This window comes from Taudactylus pleione, unplaced genomic scaffold (genome assembly GCF_031769625.1).
Source record: "Taudactylus pleione unplaced genomic scaffold, aTauple2 ptg002356l, whole genome shotgun sequence".
Lineage (NCBI taxonomy): Eukaryota > Metazoa > Chordata > Amphibia > Anura > Myobatrachidae > Taudactylus > Taudactylus pleione.
In genome coordinates this window covers 35,582-54,454 of record NW_028286744.1, presented here as the reverse complement: position 1 = coordinate 54,454, position 18,873 = coordinate 35,582, and the positions used below count along the sequence as shown (strand labels likewise).

The following is an 18,873-nucleotide window of genomic DNA, read 5'->3' as shown; positions in this document are numbered from 1 at the left end:
CCCCTTAATCTAGAGATGGAAAAAAACCTTAATCTAGAGATGGAGGCAACCCTTAACCTAGAGATGGAGACAACCCTTAATCTAGAGATAGAGACAAGTTTTAATCTACAGTTGGAGACAACCCTTAATCTAGAGATGGATACAACCTTTAACCTAGAGATGGAGACCACCCTTAAACTAGAGATGGAGACGACCATAAATCTAGAGCTGAAGAATAACCCTTCAACTACAGATGGAGATGACCCTTAATCTAGAGATAAAGATGACCATTATACTACGGATGGAGATGACCCTTAATCTAGAGATGGAGGAGAACTTCAAGATAGCAATGGAGACATAGTTAGAGGTAAAGAAGACCATTTTACCAGTGGCAGTGGAGACCTTTATTCTAGAAATAGAGCAGGACCTTAATTTATAAAGTAAGCAGGCCTTTAAGCTATACATGGACCGGATTCTTAATTTAGAGAGGAGTAAGACACTTAAACTACAAATGGAGCAGATCTTTACAGAGATAACATTTAAACTATAAACTGCACATGTCCTTCAGCAACTGTTGAAGCAAGCCCTTACTGTATATTAGTGGATAAGAAAATGAGTAGACCTTTAAGATAAAGGTGGAGCACACCCACTATTCCCATCACTATTTTCTCTGTTTGTATATAGTAAGGAGCACAATTTGAAATATATGTTTTATTAAATAGTATGCCATTCATAAATCTCATCATTGCCACTGTTTTATAACATATTTTATAATGAAGCCACTATCTGAATGGGATATTTGTGTAAAACACCAAAGGGGTGAATGTCCAGACTCCAGGAATGAAGATTTCTTAAAATCTTGATATGTTCTGGGGATAAATTAGATGTTTCTGTAAAGGAGTAATCGAAAGAGAGTAATTCCCTACTGATCCCCAGCATGCTATTTCCATCAGAAATCTGCTAAACATTATTAAACAAAAAAGAAAGTCTGAATAGTAGAAATGTGTAGTTTAGTGCATGAAGTAGGTATGAGAACATATATCTACCAACCAGTGTACACAGGTTCCGACAGAGGGCTCAAAGTCTGGTCTTCCAAGGGGTCTATCTCTTGTGATTCCTCCTGTTCTCCAGAACTGCTTTCTATTCTTCCTGGTGCAATACAAAAATATATACAAACAAGCTTATACTTGCCTACATGTTAGAATTCAACACAACAGTTCTAGGAATTGCAAGAGAAGAAATCAACAGCTCACAGTGAAAAAGTAGAATCCTCTACAAAAAGTCAGATTAGGAAGTCTCATACAAAAAGACATTTCTCAGTAATTACTTTACAGCAATGTATTGCCCAGAAAATTATCACACACCAGAAATCAACAAGGCTTACCGGAATGAAAGCAGTCTGCAGAAAAAGTTATGTTATCCACGAGGATGTGTGAGAATGTATTCCAGCCCCATGTGGCCATCAACTGCATGTGAAATCTGTTGGAACGCAGCAAAATATCAACAAAGTGTCCAAGAGAGACACAAGTAGACCTCAAGCCGAAGAAACTGAGTGTTCAACACAGTAAAAAGACATGGTGTAGTATTTATGTAATAATGCATAACACTGCGTATATCATTGCACTCCAAGATCTCCTAAAGATGTGGTTTATACGCATTCGGTATGAGTTACCGCCAGCTGCATGGGTGCCTAACCCTAACCTCCCCCCCTGTGCCTAACCCTAATCCCCCCTCTAAGTGCCTAAACCTAACCCCCTCTTTCCCGCCACCTAAACCTAAGTCCCCCGGGGCGGTACTTAACTCTGGCCAAGAAATGCTCATTAAAATTGATAATGGAGAAAGATTTTTTATGTTAATATGAGTGACTCATTTCATGATTAATAATATGAATAGTATAAATTCACAAGAAGTTGCACTAAGTTTTCTTAAGTGATAAATGTTATGAGATATGGGGCCGGATTCAATTAGCCGCGAAAAGCGCAATGTTTTCGCCTCATTTGCCTGTTTTAAAGCAAAGTTTTCGCGTACTTTCACTATGCGCGTCCCCGCTTTTCGCCCTATTCAATTGCAAAACAGGTGTAAATGCATATGTGCGAATGCAGCGAATAGCGAAACTAGCGTAAAGGACAGCTTTATTTGGGGAAATCAGTCTGCACCCCCTAAAGAGCATACCTTACATGAGGAATCAATATAGAAGTGTATTAAGCGAAAATGTCCTGGAATTGAATAGGGCAATACTTCGGAAACAGGCGAAAACTTTGCATCTGCGAAAACTTTTCACAGATCGCGGTTTTTCGCCTCTAATTGAATACAGACCTTGATTGTATATGAATTAGGATTTCTGTACTAATGCCTACCTTGAGAACTTGGGGGTGGGGCTGGAGGATTGTTTAGCAAAAACAAAAATAGCCGGCAGCAATAAGCATAGACAACGCATAACTGGCCGGTCGGGGTTCTTTCTGAGCATTTGAAGGTTACACTTGTGCATTGCAAATAAAAAATGTTGAAAAAAAAATAATATTTTAATATTGATTTAAAAAGACAAAAAAAAATTATTTGACTAATAGACCATTTTTCTTGGTATTTCATCTGCTTTAGCCATCCTGAGATGCTAATAACTAGGAGGACAGGTCCTATCCATGTTTTGTATGAGAGCCCCTGCTATGGTGGTACCCAGTGATGGCTATTGCATCCTGCATCACTGTACTTTTTGCTGTATTTAGGATCTTCTCCCTTTGATAAATAGACTCCTCAAATGAACATTTTAGAGAAAAGCATGTAATTAATCAAAATATTACATTAGCATAGAGGTTGACTTGCTCTTAAAAGGAGTACCTTCCTGAGTCTGGTAAGAACCTCCTTTATCCCTGTAACATACACTAATACAGACAGAGCTGTAGAGTTGTGTTTTGTTTATTTAAAAAAATAATATGACCACTCAGACCTGTTCTTGAACTGTGGAACCTTGAGAGTCGCGGAAGACCACCCATCACTGTGAGTTACATCTGTTTGCCACAATGTATCTGAGCGCTTCAATGTGTTTTCTTCCAGGGCATACACTGCTAGAGACCCATTGTAGATGCCATAAACAAGGAATTTAAAAGTGAACTACAAATGAGAAAAACAGTGATTCGCCCAAATTAATTCACCATATTATCTCCAGCTTTATTAACTGGAAGCATTACAAGCAGAACACCTACCTGACAGACTCTGTTGGGCAACACAGGAGGTACACTGGCACTGTACACACTTGCAGTGCTGACATTGCGCTCACTTGTTATTAGCAAGTACAGAAAATGTCCTTGAAGAAAAGAACAATATTAAAAAGTCATTGGGGATCATGAAAATGAAGTGTGTCCATCTTATCCGGCAAAGTAATGTTATTGCAAGAGGATATGGAATTACTGCAATTTTTAATAATCAGAACAGATGTAAGGTCACACAAGATCTAAAACGTCACCTACTGTACACATTGTGGAGGGATCCATATTGTGGACTGAATCATAGGAACCTACCAATTGCCTATGAACAAGTGACATCACTCACTCCTAAAGTTCCTAGTGAATAGATAAACTGTACTTTTATGAATATTTGTAAAGTCCACAATATGGCTGCCACCAGGGCCGTAGAAAGCCAGACTGGGTCCGCGTACTGTTAATGGGCGTGGCCTAATGTAAGGCCTATCAACAGTAGTTGCAGCAATGTTGAAGTGACGCTGCACGCTCCACATCAGGGTGCCATTGTGCCCCTCATACATGCCCCCCCCCCTACTACCAGGTGCAGGCAGAGGAGACTGCAACTGTGCTCAGCAGTAGCAGCAGCCTCTCTGCACACAGCAGTGTGTGCTGGGCACTGCTGCCGCTAACAGGGGGGGTAGATCCGGGCCCCTCCAGTAAGCCGGGCACCTAATAATTAGTACCCGCTCCCTCCCCCCTCTCAGCACCCCTGGTTACCACCAATGTATGTGTGCCATAAACAGTTTCAAACAGACAGGTAGTTAAATTACAAGCTTTTATTTATTTCAATGTTTCAACAGAAGCGGTTGTTTGGTACATTGAGACCCTTTCAGCTTGATCCAGAGTTGCACACAAAGCAGGTGCATCTACTGCCATATTCTATGCTTCAAAATAGCTGCAGACTTCTGCCTGTTGGCCAGATCTATGTGGCTGTGACACCCTTATACATCCGCTTATGAGAGCAGCAGTGATTACTATCAGCACCAGCTCTATCCTGGCTGCAAGAGATCCATCTGAAATCACCAGATCTTTGTGTATGCTCTCCTCTGAAAAGGCTGTAATTCCGCTTACACGCACCCGACACACCCACCAACGCCCCATTGCCGATCAGTTACATCCACCTAGTGGAGATCTGGCTGACTTCTGTGATACCCTGTGATGCATAAATACACCTCGTCCGGCCTTGTGAGCATGAGCATTGAGAAAACTCACAGGTGCGGCCAGTTTGCGTGTGACTCTGAATCAGGTCATTGTAAATACTGGGAATAAATGTATACATTTTATTGAGCACTTGGGTAGTCTGTAAACATTTCCTGTAATTCAAAGTTACATAATACCACACACTTGGGAAAGGCTGATGTACACAGGTACACTGTATACAACTTTAATTTGTGTCCCAACGTTCACAGATCTGGTTTTTTGAAAGTGGAAAACCACACTGACCATAGAGTAAGTACAAACTTTCTAAGACAATAATAAGGGGATCCAAATAAGCAGGGACGTTTTTGAAGGCCCCATTTCAAAAGGGCCCCTATGTACCACCCAATGGTGAAAAATGTATATAACACATGTAACTCTGACAAGAAAGATGGGTCCCTCTAAGCTCTGGGCCCCATAGCAGCTGCACCCTTGCACCTATGGTAGTTAACGCCCATGGAAATAAGTGTGAAAATTTGACCAATGTGCAAACCCCATAATGAAGTTGCTTCTTTATCAGTGCCATAATAAAATAGAAACTGGAGTTATCCTCAGACAGACCAATGCACAAGGACCGTATTGTCTCAAAATTAATCACAGCATTACACAAATGATGACATGATTGCTTTGAATTGACTGAAAAGGAAAAGAGTTCAAACTGGCCAGTCCTCAAGAATAGTATACGAAGGCGGGATAAGCGTGAGTATAACTAAGAATACTATGTTTTTTGCTGTATGGATGTTGATGTCAGCCTTGTTGCTGGGCAGATTATAAGGCTGTCTGGTCAGCTGGTTGGGTGAGCCAATGATATTGCTTGAAGGAGTGGTCAGATGATCAGTATATATTGGCTTGTGTGAGCATGGACAGCCTCTTGGTTCCTGGATTTTTGAAACACTATCAGGCTGAGTAGTTTTTCCCTTTTTCTGTATAATCCTACTACCTTTTCATTCCCCCCCTTTTTCATATCTTCCCACAGGTGCATCCTTTTACATACATACCCTGTATATGCCGTCCTGCTCCCCCCCCCTCTGTTTCCTGTCCATATATAGCCCGGCCATGCCATTCTGCCCCCCCCCCTCCATCCGGGCTAATTAAGCACACAAGCACCGGTCACCTGCACGAGGCACCCCCCTTTCCACCTCCACTTGTTTGGTCTCCCTCATGGCTGCAGGTCCCCTTCTTATCCCGGGTCAGCATGTATCATTCTGCGCCAGCGGGAGCTCCCGCTTCCGCGCCTCCCGCTGGTGCACTGTTGTCTGCCTTCTAGACCCCCCCTCCTTCTCCTCCGGCGGGGGTGAGCGCTCCTGCGCCTCCTGCCAGTTCTCAGTCCCTGGCGGCGCGAGCACCTCTCTGTGCCACCGGGAGCTCCCGCTTCCACTCCATCCACTGGCGCTCCTGCGTCTGCCCTACAGCCCCACTTCAACTTCACCACCGGCGGGGGTGAACGCTCCCGCGCCTCCAGCCGGTGCCCAGACCCGGCACCACAGGTGCCTCCCTGCTCCATCTGTAGCTTCCGCGGCTCCCGCTGGCGCTCCTTGTTACCCCCTTTAGCCCCCCTTTCATCTCCTCTGGCAGGGGCCACCTCTCCCTCACCTCCTGCCGGTCCCCGGCCACCCCGCCGCGAGAGCGGCACCGCCCCCCCCGCGCGACGGGTCCTCTGTGGTCGGGGCACCCCCCCTAAAATTTTCCCTCCAGCGCCAGCCATCTTCTTTGCCTATGCGGTAGGCTCGGCGGCCATTTTCCGTGGTGGCCATTTTGTAGTCCCACCTTGGTAGTGGTGACCTCAGCCCAACATTCAGCCTGAAGCCTCTCCTGAGCTGCGCTGGCAGCTTTAGTTGCACTCCTTTTTATTATCCCCTGCCACCTCCACTAGCCCTCTGCCCTCTCTCCCCCCCCCTTTCAATTTTTTTTTTTTCAGCTCCCTTACCCCCCCTCCCCCCGGCCTCATATTCATTGTTTCCCTTTCTGAACCCCCCCCCCCCTCATGTGTTATTATTATCTGCTGCCCCTCCTTCCCTGGCTGTCCTTCTGTACACCTTCATCCATGCCTCCTTATAATTTGTTTCTCTTATGGCTCCCTTCATCTTTTCTTTGGCTCTGCTTCGTGTACCCCATCTTCCCCTTTATCCATCATCCTCACCCCTGTTGGTCTCATGTACCCTCCCTGTATACACTACTGTCCCCCTCCCCCCCCCCCTCGTGCCTGCACCCCCTTCTCCTGCTCACCTTTCTCCTTTAGTTACAGGTCGGCCTGGCTCTGTGGGCACCTCAAGATGATGCAGTAGTTCGTGCGACTAATGTTCCAGTGCGGTGGCTAGTGATCCTGTGTGTGTTGAGACGGTCATGGCGGTCGAGCTGGCGGCTCCGCCGCGTTAAAACATCAAAGATGGGGCCTCGCAGAAGCATTGTAGAGGAGGTTCTGGGTCCACCTGGTGCTGGCGAGTATGATTGTGTCACAAATTTTGTTATGACTCCAGTTTTTGTTTTTCATCTAACGTTTGCCTGGCGCGCTCGCGTTAGATTGACAGGAGGGTTGCGCAGAGGTGAGACAGGGGGTTTAGGCGGTAATTACAGGGAGGCTTATGACGCAGTTCTGGGGGTTAGGAAACAAGGGTACGGTACATTGTGTGAATTCAGCTTTTGCTGTGCGCTTTGAGCTTCAGCGAATAAGGATCCGCAGAAGTGAATTTGCTGAATTTTCTTATTCAATTTTTGGATGTCATAGTGTGGAATCAGGTGACTTAGGCGAGTGTCGCAATTTTTGTGAATATAATAAATTGGGTTGGGGGTGGAGTTACATGCTCCTCTGTGCCATGGGCTATTTGGCGAACAGAGTGCGAAACACGGGTGGATTTATTATACATCTGTGTGTAGTTACATGTTTGTCTAGTTCAGAAATTTGGCATGGGGCGATTTTATGCCCAATGCGGGCGGAACCATGACGGTAGGGTGGTTATGCCTTTTGGGTACAAAGGGTGTTTCTATTTTTTTATAGGTCACGCAGCAACGTCGACCTTCCTTGGTAACGGGGCTGTCTCCGCATTACCTCTTCGAAACGGGGTAATCCTGGTTTATTAAGGCATCTGTTTCGCCAGTTAAGATCCCCGATGTATTGTAGGTTGGGCTGTTGTTTGTCCTCATGCCGCACTTGCGGAGGTGGCTCCTGTCCAAGGATAGCCTACGTGTATAGGTGGGTTTACCTCCCGACTCGGGGTTAGCTCCAAGGGAGCTAGTCGGGCTCAGTCGCCATTTTGTTTGGCTGTCTTTTGCTGTGCAGCACAGGTGGTGTAGTGGTTAGCGTTCCTCCCTCCCAGCGAAGAGATTGTGGGTTCGGTTTCCACCTTGGCCTGATATCTTCCTGTGTTTGTGTTTCCTCCAGGTATTCTGTTTCAATGCGTGGGGTTTTAGTGGTGTTCAGGTGAATTTGTAAAATAATGTTTGCCTCCGGGCGGTGCGGTTTTCGCAACCTATATCGAGAAATCCATTTTTCTTACTTTCGCATGTTCAGGCCGGCACTGACCAGGTCGGAGTAGCACATCGTCCGTATTGATTTCTCTTCATGGGTGCGGGAAGGAGTGACGTCTGTTTGGACCTCCTATTGGGGCGCAGTCACCTTTTTTCCGTGTTTTGGGTGTTCCAGTTGCGCGTGATATGATTGTAGGTTTTGTGTCCTGTTGGTAGGTTGGAGATGGAGATAGTCATGATAGCAGGTTATGGTTGTTGTGGTAGGTTTTTGTAGCGTAGTGGGAAATGGGCCATATATCACACTAGACATTTAAGGTTTTGATCCTCAGTGGAAACATTTAAAAATAAATAAAAAAAATAAATAATAATTATGTACTGGGTTTGTAAGTTGTTTGCTTAAATGCGGCGGATTTATAGGTTTACACAGTTTGAGCAAGCATTTCGTTGTTGGGCAAGTTTTCTTGTTCAAATTAACAATTTGTACTTCAGCGGCAATTGTGGCTGCAATTGGTTTACCAATGAGGCTGGCTGGCCAGGTTTTTTGGGTTTTCAGTTGTAGGGAAATTTTTCAGCATGGTTTACTACGATACAGGTTTTTCGAGTAATTGTTGCTGTTGGAGCCGTTCCCAATTTTCATGGCCAAATAAGGCTGGTTAGTGCGAATGAGGTTTAATTATTTTCTAATCTACTCAATTGGGTGCAGTTCATGCCATCTACAACCGAAACTCGTTCCTTTTGCGTTTGCTTTGTCATTTAGTTTTGTACGCTTAGTTTCAGAATATTATATTTCTACATACAAGTTGCGCTTCGGCCTCTTGTCCCAATGATACCAAGGAGGTAATTGTCTGCCTGGCAATTTTGGTGAGCTTATTGGCTCAGCCATCTACGGAGGGTTAGTTTTTCAATATTGCCTTTACTTCTTTGTTTGGAGCCATTCATAGCGGAGCGGCTCCAAAGCCTCTGCGGTGGCGGCGCCAGCGGGGAGCTCATCTATTGTTAGCTTGAAGGTATTCATGTACATACCCAGTCAGTTATTACATGTTGAGTGAATGTTTTCCCCGTTCGCGTCGTCTCCCGGCGGTTTTTTGATGTACAGTTTTTTATGCGTTGCTTGTGGTTACGGGCAGGTGGCTTCTGACGGGTGTGAGGCTTCGTTTTGCATTGGAACTTTCCAGCTGCTATTTTGGAGTGTTTAATTTCGTCAGGGATTTTGTTTAAAGATATTGTTTTTCAGGGATTAGTGGTGCTTTGCAAGTTTTCATTGGGCAGTTCAGACCATAAGGTGGGGGTGGATAGTTTCCTTTTCTCAACATCCAGAGGTTCATTTGCCCGGTACGCCTTGCGGTGCATTAAAGTTGTGGCGCCCTGCTAGTGAACACAAGGAGAGTTTACAAGGAGGGTGTTAGGCCTCGCTTTTACATTTGAACTTTCCAGCTGCAATTTTGGAGTGTTTAGTTTCATTACGGATTTGGTTTCGAGATATTGTTTTTCAGGAGATTAGTGGTGCTTTGCAAGTTCATTGGGCAGTTCAGACCATAAAGGGGAGGGGGGGGGGGGTGGTTAGTGTTCTTTTTCTCAACATCCAGAGGTTCATTTGCCCGGTTCGCCTCGCGGTGCATTACAGATGTGGCGTCCTGCTAGTGAATACAAGGAGAGTTTACATGCCAATGTTACCCTACATTCTTCAGTTCACTTAGAGCACGGGGGTGGTGTACAGGCTAATCTTATCCTACGCACTACATTTTAGTTTTCTGCGGTTTTTGGTCTAAAGTTTTGATTGGGGCAGTTTCTAGGCTTCAGTTTCTAGTACTCAATTTCTTCAAATTGGCGCAGCGATGGTGGTGGCATTTCCTGCAGAGTTTAGGGCGTGCAAATGGCTGCCTATGAGACATGTTCAGTTGCGACTAGAACTAGTTGCGCACCTGGCGACAACCTGAAACGTTGTTTACCAACCAATCGTTGAACGACTAGCATTCAACAATTGGGGGTGGTGAAGGGATTTTTTAATTTTTCCTCCCGGGAGCCTTGATCTGGCCCAATTTGGTTCACGGGTAGGTTTTTTCGTTTTTCCCCTTCACTCAGGTTATTTGTTTCCCCTCTTATGCATCCCTGCTAGTTAGTTGCTATGTGTTTTGTTAAAGTTGTGTTGGGATGGTTCGGGTTTGGTGCGATACTCATGGTACGGAACTTTGCTGCTCACTGGGATTGCAGCATTTGACAATTTGGGTTGTGAATGATGTGCGCGGTTTGGTGTAGATTTTGGGTTGGGTTTCTTGTGTCCTCAGTGACTAAATAGGATGTGTCTGACTAGGAGGGTGGCCGTCGGGGCAACGATGTGCGACAGCAGAAAGGTGCGGGGTGATCGTTCGTGGTGAGAGGTTTTGTTGGGCTTACGGACAAATGGGAGGATGTATGATCTGTATGGTGCATAGTTTGACTTGGAGAGGGGTGTATAAGCATGGTGCATTAGACAGGACGAGGAAGAAGGTGAATGTGTCAGAAGCTTGTCATGCGGTGTCACTGGGTGGCTTGGTTGTGAGTCATAGCTTTTAGTTGGAGATTTAACTCGGTATTGTTCAATCCTGATTGAGGGCATCTTGATGACTTGGATTTAGTTTCCTTATTTAGGAATTCTTGTTTTGGGCTAGGTCGTGTTGGGTGGCGGGCCAGTTTCCTTTGGAGTCTGGCTTTGGCGGGAGTACGCTGCAGCTCAGTGGCTTTATGTGGCGTAAGATACGTTGTGGGTGCACTTGCCCTCGATGAACCTGGCGAATTTGTCCTGCTCCGCACGGGGGTACCTGGGCGCTTTTTGTTCTAAAGCATCTCGGATTGGCCCAGGAGGGAAGTGGGACCCTTGCAGCGTTAGTGCGTCTAGAGGGGGGACGTGTCAGTCGTTCCCCGAGTATTTGAGCAAAGTAAAAGCTAGAACTGAGCCTGCAGCATCTCTTTGCCACCCTGGTTAGGTTAATTAATTATAAATAAAAGCTGTGACCTTTTAGCCAAGATCTTGTTTTCTGTGTCGTTATTTATTAGTTTAAGTTAAGTAAGCTAGACAAGGTTGTTAAGGGTTAGAAGCAATAAACCAATGTATTTCTTATAGTATACGAAGGCGGGATAAGCGTGAGTATAACTAAGAATACTATGTTTTTTGCTGTATGGATGTTGATGTCAGCCTTGTTGCTGGGCAGATTATAAGGCTGTCTGGTCAGCTGGTTGGGTGAGCCAATGATATTGCTTGAAGGAGTGGTCAGATGATCAGTATATATTGGCTTGAGTGAGCATGGACAGCCTCTTGGTTCCTGGATTTTTGAAACCCGCCATCCCACCCGTTACTGTTTATGTTGTGTCATACTAACTTTTTCTTCCCAATTCAGGGGAGGCGCAGCATGGCGGGAGTACGCTGCAGCTCAGTGGCTTTATGTGGCGTAAGATACGTTGTGGGGGCACTTGCCCTCGATGAACCTGGTGAATTTGTCCTGCTCCGCATGGGGGGACCTGGGCGCTTTTTGTACGAAAGCATCTCGGATTGGGACCCTCGCAGCGTTAGTGCGTCTAGAGGGGGGACGTGTCAGTCGTTCCCAGAGTATTTGAGCAAAGTAAAAGCTAGAACTGAGCCTGCAGCGTCTCTTTGCCACCCTGGTTAGGTTAATTAATTATAAATAAAAGCTGTGACCTTTTAGCCAAGATCTTGTTTTCTGTGTCGTTATTTATTAGTTTAAGTTAAGTAAGCTAGACAAGGTTGTTAAGGGTTAGAAGCAATAAACCAATGTATTTCTAATGCTGGGCATACACGGCAAGATAAAATGTCTGTCAGACCGACAGACATTTTATCTGGCCGGCTGCCAACCGCAGATGTCCGTGGCATACACTGTGAGAGAAATCTCAGTGTATAGCCCGACATCTGCGCTCCACCCCCGGGGGAGGAGACATTTCCTTGTTCCTTCCGTAGGAAGGAACACAGGAAATGTCTGTCTGTCGGCCGCGCTGGGCATACACTGCCCGATGCGGCCGACAGTTACCGGGTAAATATCGCATCGGACGGGCATGCTGGACAATCCAGCATGCCCGACCGAGCAATATTTAACCCTCGGTCGCCCCCCCCCCACGCTACAATTATCGCGGCGATCCGCCGATATCGGGCGGATCGTCCCGATAATTGCAGCGTGTATGGCCAGCATTAGTGATTCTTCAATAATTAACCTCTCAAAAATGTAACAAATGATCTGCATTACCCTGGTCAGTGATTTCATGCAACAGTCAGATAGCTCAAAATTAGTCTCACTGCTTACTAAGACATGAATTAATTAAGGTTGATTAATACGCATCAAATTTCATTATAATTAATGGACTTTTTGGAGTTATGAGCTTCGCTTGATTTTTACATCATTGAATTGAAAGGAATTACTTTATTTGACATGATGTTTCCTTCAGATGCACTTAGCTCGTTAGGGCACTATTTATTCCAAGCATACAAGACATATTTCTACTTAGTTTTCAAGATAATATTTTTAATTGTTATACAGATGATTTGTGGCATTGGAATTTTCATATAGAATTAAGGGCCCCATTTAATAACAAATGTTATTATCAGCAGCATATTCTGTTTAGCATCACAGTGATACTAATGAAAATGCCACCGGTATTCTACATTACTTACCCCTCCTGCAAGGTCCAGCGATGGCCTCCTCCTCAGCAGCATCCTCCGCTCTGTTGCTGGCAGCCTATTGCTGCCAGCGACGGGCTGTTGTGTTATGCGCATGTGTGACGGCCAGTCTGGACATGTGCATGACACTTTCACCCGGCAAGGACTTGGCAATGCCTGGAAAGCTTTGCTGAAGCTGGAAAGGCTATTGTTGGGTCCACATTGCCGGCAATGAGGACCATATCGCTTTTGCCAATGCTTTCGCCATCGATCGATGGCGAAAGTGATATATTGACAAACAGCGGACATATGCACGTTAGCGAGTGCTAAAGAAGTTATGTCTCATTGTTGAATGGGACCCATATTCTCTAAATAATCAGTGAAACTAATACTGGATATTGTAACACTGAACCATCATATCTCAATAACCAGTAAAGCTATATGACTATTAAAAGGAATTATTGATCAGCCTTATACAGATCGTTTGTAATGGATTTGAGAAGTTTAAACTGATTATTGAAGAATCTAGTCTTAATATTTAGCCAATTTCAATTGATTCTATGCAATTGTTACATAATTTGTGGTACTGTATGCTGTGATTCATTGTAAGATCTTTCTTGTTACAATTATTAATCCATTTGTTTTCTATCCACACGATGGATCATTAATATATTTATATACATTTTCTGACCAACCTACTGTAGATCATGTCTATGGAAATATTGTGCATTTCTAAGAACCCTAGAAATCACATATATCATTTCTCTATTACCTTCGGTAACTGGGGAGTGAGCACTGTCTTCATGACTTATCTGGGCAGAGTTTGCGTAGGTCCACCAACCACCTGTCGTACTGTTCACAGTCCAGCCACAGGCGTCTTTTTCAAAGGTGCAGTGGGCACCTACCGGAAGAATGTCTTCTGAAAATCACATAATACAAATATTATAGTCCAGCCATAATTTATCATAGTTGCTATGTACTGAATTAACACACTAACTTTTTCCATTACAGTTCCAGATTTGCAGTAAATGTATTATGTTTCCCTCTCCATGACAGATGGTGTTTTTTTTTTGGGTAGTACAGTATTTTACAATAAAATAAATAGTCTTTTAATTGTAAGGGTGAATCACACAAATTATATATGTATGTATATATATATATATATATATATATATATATATATATATTTTACTGGAAAAAAAGACTGCGGCACTCCAAGTCTAGTAAATGCAAAAGACGTTTGTATTGGTATAAAATAGGCCAACGTTTCAAAGCCTCCAAGCTTTTTTATCAAGGTTACATCATGTAGAATGTAACCTTGATAAAAAAGCCTGTAGGCTTTGAAACGTTGGTCTATTTTATACCAATTTACTAGTCTTGGAGTGCCGCAGTCTTTTTCCTCAGTACTATCCATTCTCACTGAAGGCACCCAAGCAGCTGCGCAAGTAGCAGCTGCCAGGTGGAGAGAGCTCAGGTGTGAGCTAGTGAGAAGGCCGAGCAGTCAGGCCGGGAGAGACAGTCTAGTTGGGAATGTAACAGTCAGAGAGCCCAGTGAAGCTGAGCGAGCCATTGGGGGCCAGGAGGCCAGTGTCCGGACCTTGCAGGAGGCAAGGGGGGACCACAAAACTCTCTGACCGTGGGACATTGAAGCAGTAAGCCAGAGAGCCCAGTGAAGCTGAGCGAGCCATTGGGGGCCAGGAGGCCGGTGTCTGGACCTTGCAGGAGGCAAGGGGGGACCACAAAACTATCTGATCGTGGGACATTGAAGCAGTAAGCCAGAGAGCCCAGTGAAGCTGAGCGAGCCATTGGGGGCCAGGAGGCCGGTGTCTGGACCTTGCAGGAGGCAAGGGGGGGACCACAAAACTCTCGGACCGTGGGACATTGAAGCCGTAAAGCTGCGGGCTGAGAAAGCCAGGGCCTATATCTGTGTGATACAGGGAAGGCCACCAGGATTGTGTTTTGTTGTTTTCTGTATCCTGAATTCACAAGCTGGAAGTAAAAGCATCGTTTATTTACTTGAAAACCGTGTGTGGACCCTCAATAAGCACCTAAACACTGCACCCATCCACCCTCTGCCGAGCTAAATACCCCAAGTCATCACAATATATATATATATATATATATATATAAAGTCAGAAATCCACTGCACTTGCCACTCCTAGATTTGGGGTGCAGACCTGCACTCGCCATTCCCAGGACTGGGGTGCAAGTGGCCTGTGACCACATTGCTTAAATAAATAAAATCAGAAAACCCAGCACTCACCATGTTTAAACACTCACAATGATGTATAAATAAATAAATAATGGGGATTTGGTTCATGGATTGATCAATGCATTTAAGCCCGCAGCCCACATCACGGGACCCCACTTTTCTGCAGGTCCTACACTATCCGTCACACTGATGGAAACCTGGTAGCTGCTATCACATAGTTTAGACTGAAAAAATGTTACCTGGTTTAAAGCTCACCTGCCAGCTAATGGCTTTTAAAGGTAAGGTGACGGATAGTGTAGGACCTGCAGAACAGTGGGGTCTCTTGATGTGGGCTGCGGGCTTAAATGCATTGATCAATCCATGAACCAAATCCCCATTATTTATTTATTTATACATCATTGTGAGTGTTTAAACATGGTGAGTGCTGGGTTTTCTGATTTTTTTTTTTTTATATATATATATATATATATATATATATATATATATATATATATGTATAAGATGTATAGAATGGCGCTCTGATTCAAGTCACAAGTGATATTGCACCGTAGTGCAAAGATGGAGTCCGGTTAGTGCTAACAGGTGTGACACTTAAATCCCTCTGGTGAAGGTGGCAGCAGTCTTCCCGTGTTCCTGAATGACAGTCAGGGTAAATGTGATCTGGAAATGAGGTATGGAAAGAACATGCACCTGATAGTGTAGTTATTCAAAATGTTTTTAGCACGTGCTCGAATATAAATGTGCGTACCAGAAAATAAAACTTTAACGCTTATCTGTGCATCTTTTGCTGGGACCTCATATGGTGGGGTACATTCACAACTTCAGGGTGACCAGGAACCTTAAATAAGATTGACTCGCATCGAGCCAAAATAAGCACATATAGTGTAGTAATTTTACGTCCAAATAAAATGGTTTGATAGTTAAGAATGCGTATCAGAACGTCACTTGAATCACTGCATAAAGTACTAAGTCGTCTCTTCAAACTCCCATAATGGCCCCAACGTTACGTATGTAAGTGGAGTAGGTCAGCTTTAAATAAGCAGAAAATTACCCTTACTCAGAGGAGCTTCCTCAACAAGGGTTTTTTTTTAATGACACTTAGTACAAAGGGATACAGGGTACACAAAGGGTTAAAAAACATATAAATAAGATAATGAGGTGCTTATCTGAATAATCAGCAGTGTGGAGAGGGGCTGGAACAGGGGTCCCAACGCGTTTTGTCCAAATAGACTTCCTCAGGGGTATGGGTGAACTATTTGGGGTGCCCTTTTTGTACTGTAACTTATAAGGTACTGATTAGCGGCCAAAACGGCATCTAGCGCTGTTCTGCGCATGCACAGCTGCCCGCGGCCATCTTGTATGGTAAACTACAAATCCCAAGATGCCGCGCGGCAGAACTCGCGCATGCGCAGATCGCGGCGGCTGATAGAAAGTGTCTGCCGCGATCGCGCTGACAGAATAAAGTGATGCAGGGATCCTTAGTGTAGAGAAGGCACTCTGCATTAGCGGGGCTATATAACAGGTATAACCACCGCTGTGAATGTATACACACGCGGCGGCGGCCATTTTATTGGTTCCTTCAGATACAGTAAGTGATAAGCGGCCATTTTGTTGGTGGCAAATGGCCCTACCATGAGACATAAAGCGGCCATTTTGTTGATGTTGATTCTCAGATATATAATGAGAAATCAACAGCAGCATATATCAACTCGATGGTGTTGTAAAATACAGCAATGACAAGAAAATATATATAACACAGATACAATACAGTATTTTGAATAAAAACAACATGGACTATAAATTCATAATATTGAATAAAAAAGGAACTAAAATACGCAATACGCATCACTAATAAGAGGATTATTAAAAGTATAGGGTTGAACGGTACTTAAAAGTCATAGAACCATAAAATCCACAGTATAAATTTAAAACAAACCATAAAATGCAGCAAAATTGTAAACATCACAGAATGATAAATAATCATAAAAAATCATAAAAAGGGTGCAATTTCATAGCTATCGTTAAGGCCCTGAGGTAGAAGAGTATTTAGCTCAAAGATCCAGAACACCACCTCTCGGACCCAGTTTCAGTTTCACGTGTTCAATACCTCTAAAAAGTAAGTTTTCAGGATTAGCATTATGATGTAACTTGTAGTGTCTGGACACAGAGTGGTTCTCAATTTTATTCTTTATATTTCTGACATGCTCCTGTATTCTGAATTTAAGGTTTCTTTTAGTTTTGCCCACATATTTAAGGCCACATGGGCACTCAAGCAAATAAATTACAGAGCAGGTGTTACAATTAATAAAATGTTTCATGTTATATGTTTTGGAGTTGTCAAAATTAGAGAACTGCCTCCTGTTGGGGTGTAAAAACCTGCACATATTACAGTGTCCACACTTATATGCACCCAGACATTTGTTGAGGTCTTGCCTATTGGATTTTGTTGGTTGAAGCATACTAGGGGCCAAAATATCCTTGAGGTTCCTTGCTTTCTTAAAAACAGTAGGTTTATTGGGTAAAATTCCTGATAAAATGGGGTCCATCTTCAAGATTCCCCAGTGTTTATTTAGGATCTGTCGGATTCTGCCCTCTTCCCTATTGAACTGGGTAATGATAGGTACTACGTCTTCTTTTTTGGGTCTGGTTTTGTACTTAAGAAGTTCTTTTCTATCCAGATTGTCTGTTCTTGAAATTGCCTCTGTTAATAGTATATGTATATATATATATAACACTTTCCCATGATTATTATTTAGCAATTAGTGCATACCTGGAAATATATCCTCAAATGGATACCCGTATTTCTCACATATCCTATTTATTTTAGTTTAGGGTAGATTACAGAAGCTATAAGTAAGGGCGTGCTTCCTTTTTATACTTTGTACGGTAGTTACTATTTCTTTTATTTTTTTACCTGTATTTGTTTATTTTTTATTACTTTTACTGTTTACTACAAAGAGCATCATCTTGGGTCTTCTCTAACCACATCCTGCATATTCTGTGCAATATTATATAAACCAGTGCTCGAAGTGGGAAATTAGAAGTGGGGGAATGGAAATTTAAATCGAATGGCCAGAGGTCACCGCAGAGGTTTAGGGATTTTGATAATATGAGATTCATTTTAGATGCGTTTAGCACTACTGTATGTAGTAGAATATAAAACAATTTGATGATGTATTGCTAATCACCCTATGTTCACCTTTCCCTAATGTCTCACATGTTCCTACAGTATGTCTCTCTTACAGATGTGTCCTCACTCGTCTTTGCTGCTGTCACGTCAAACAGCCCGCTTGGCACACCTGGTCCTGTGAGACCCTGCTAGGGCCAGGCATCATTTTAGAGTCTTTCTTGTCGAAAATGCATCTGTCGCAAAGTGATGTGACTACGGCTCACCGGCAGACTGTGCTGATTCATTTGATATGTGACATGTTTGCCTATCAGTCTCTCAATCGCCCTGACCAGTTTGTAGAGAACTGTCCGCTGATATGACATCTCACAGTGTAAGTTAATCTTGTTTTAACTAGGGGTGTGCACCGGCCACTTTTCGTGTTTTGGATCTGGATCTTTCTTCGTGTTTTGGATCTGGAGGTTTTGCCAAAACCACCCTTCCGTGTTTTGGGTTCTGGGTTTTGTGTTTTGGATCTGTATTTTTTTGAAAAAAAGCATAAAAACAGCTAAAATCACAGAATTTGAAGGTTTTTCTGCTCCTATGCTATTATTAACCTCAATAACCGTAATTTCCACTCATTTCCAGTCTATTCTGAACACCTCACACCTCACAATAGTGTTTTTATGTCCAAAAGGTTGCACCGAGGTAGCTGGATGACTATGCTAAGCAACACGAGTGGGCGGCACAAACACGTGACCCATCTAGGTGTGAAACTGCAGTGGCAGACAGGATGGCAGTTTGAAAAACTAGGCCCCAAACTGTACATAATGCAAAGAAAAAAAAGAGGTGCAAGATGGAATTGTCCTTGGGCCCTCCCACCCACCCTTATGTTGTATAAACAGGACATGCACACTTTAACAAACCAATCATTTCAGCGCCAGGGTCTGCCACACAACTGTGGCTGAAATTATTGGTTCGTTTGGGCCCCCACAAAACAAGCTGGCAATTAATCTGTCCCTGCACAAACTGGCTC

General features: G+C 43.7%; 1 protein-coding gene across 1 annotated transcript in view; it reads right to left on the bottom strand.

The window, feature by feature from the left end:
• LOC148431374 (tyrosine-protein kinase receptor-like) overlaps positions 1–18,873 on the bottom strand; it is a gene marked incomplete at both ends in the record, with an annotated part of 41,462 nt that overhangs the window by 9,483 nt on the left and 13,106 nt on the right. Inside the window, 5 exons of the mRNA XM_088466044.1 lie at positions 1,030–1,128; positions 1,364–1,458; positions 2,924–3,087; positions 3,180–3,280; positions 13,292–13,438. Coding sequence (XP_088322170.1) covers positions 1,030–1,128; positions 1,364–1,458; positions 2,924–3,087; positions 3,180–3,280; positions 13,292–13,438 — 606 coding nt within the window. The remainder of the gene's footprint in view (positions 1–1,029; positions 1,129–1,363; positions 1,459–2,923; positions 3,088–3,179; positions 3,281–13,291; positions 13,439–18,873) is intronic.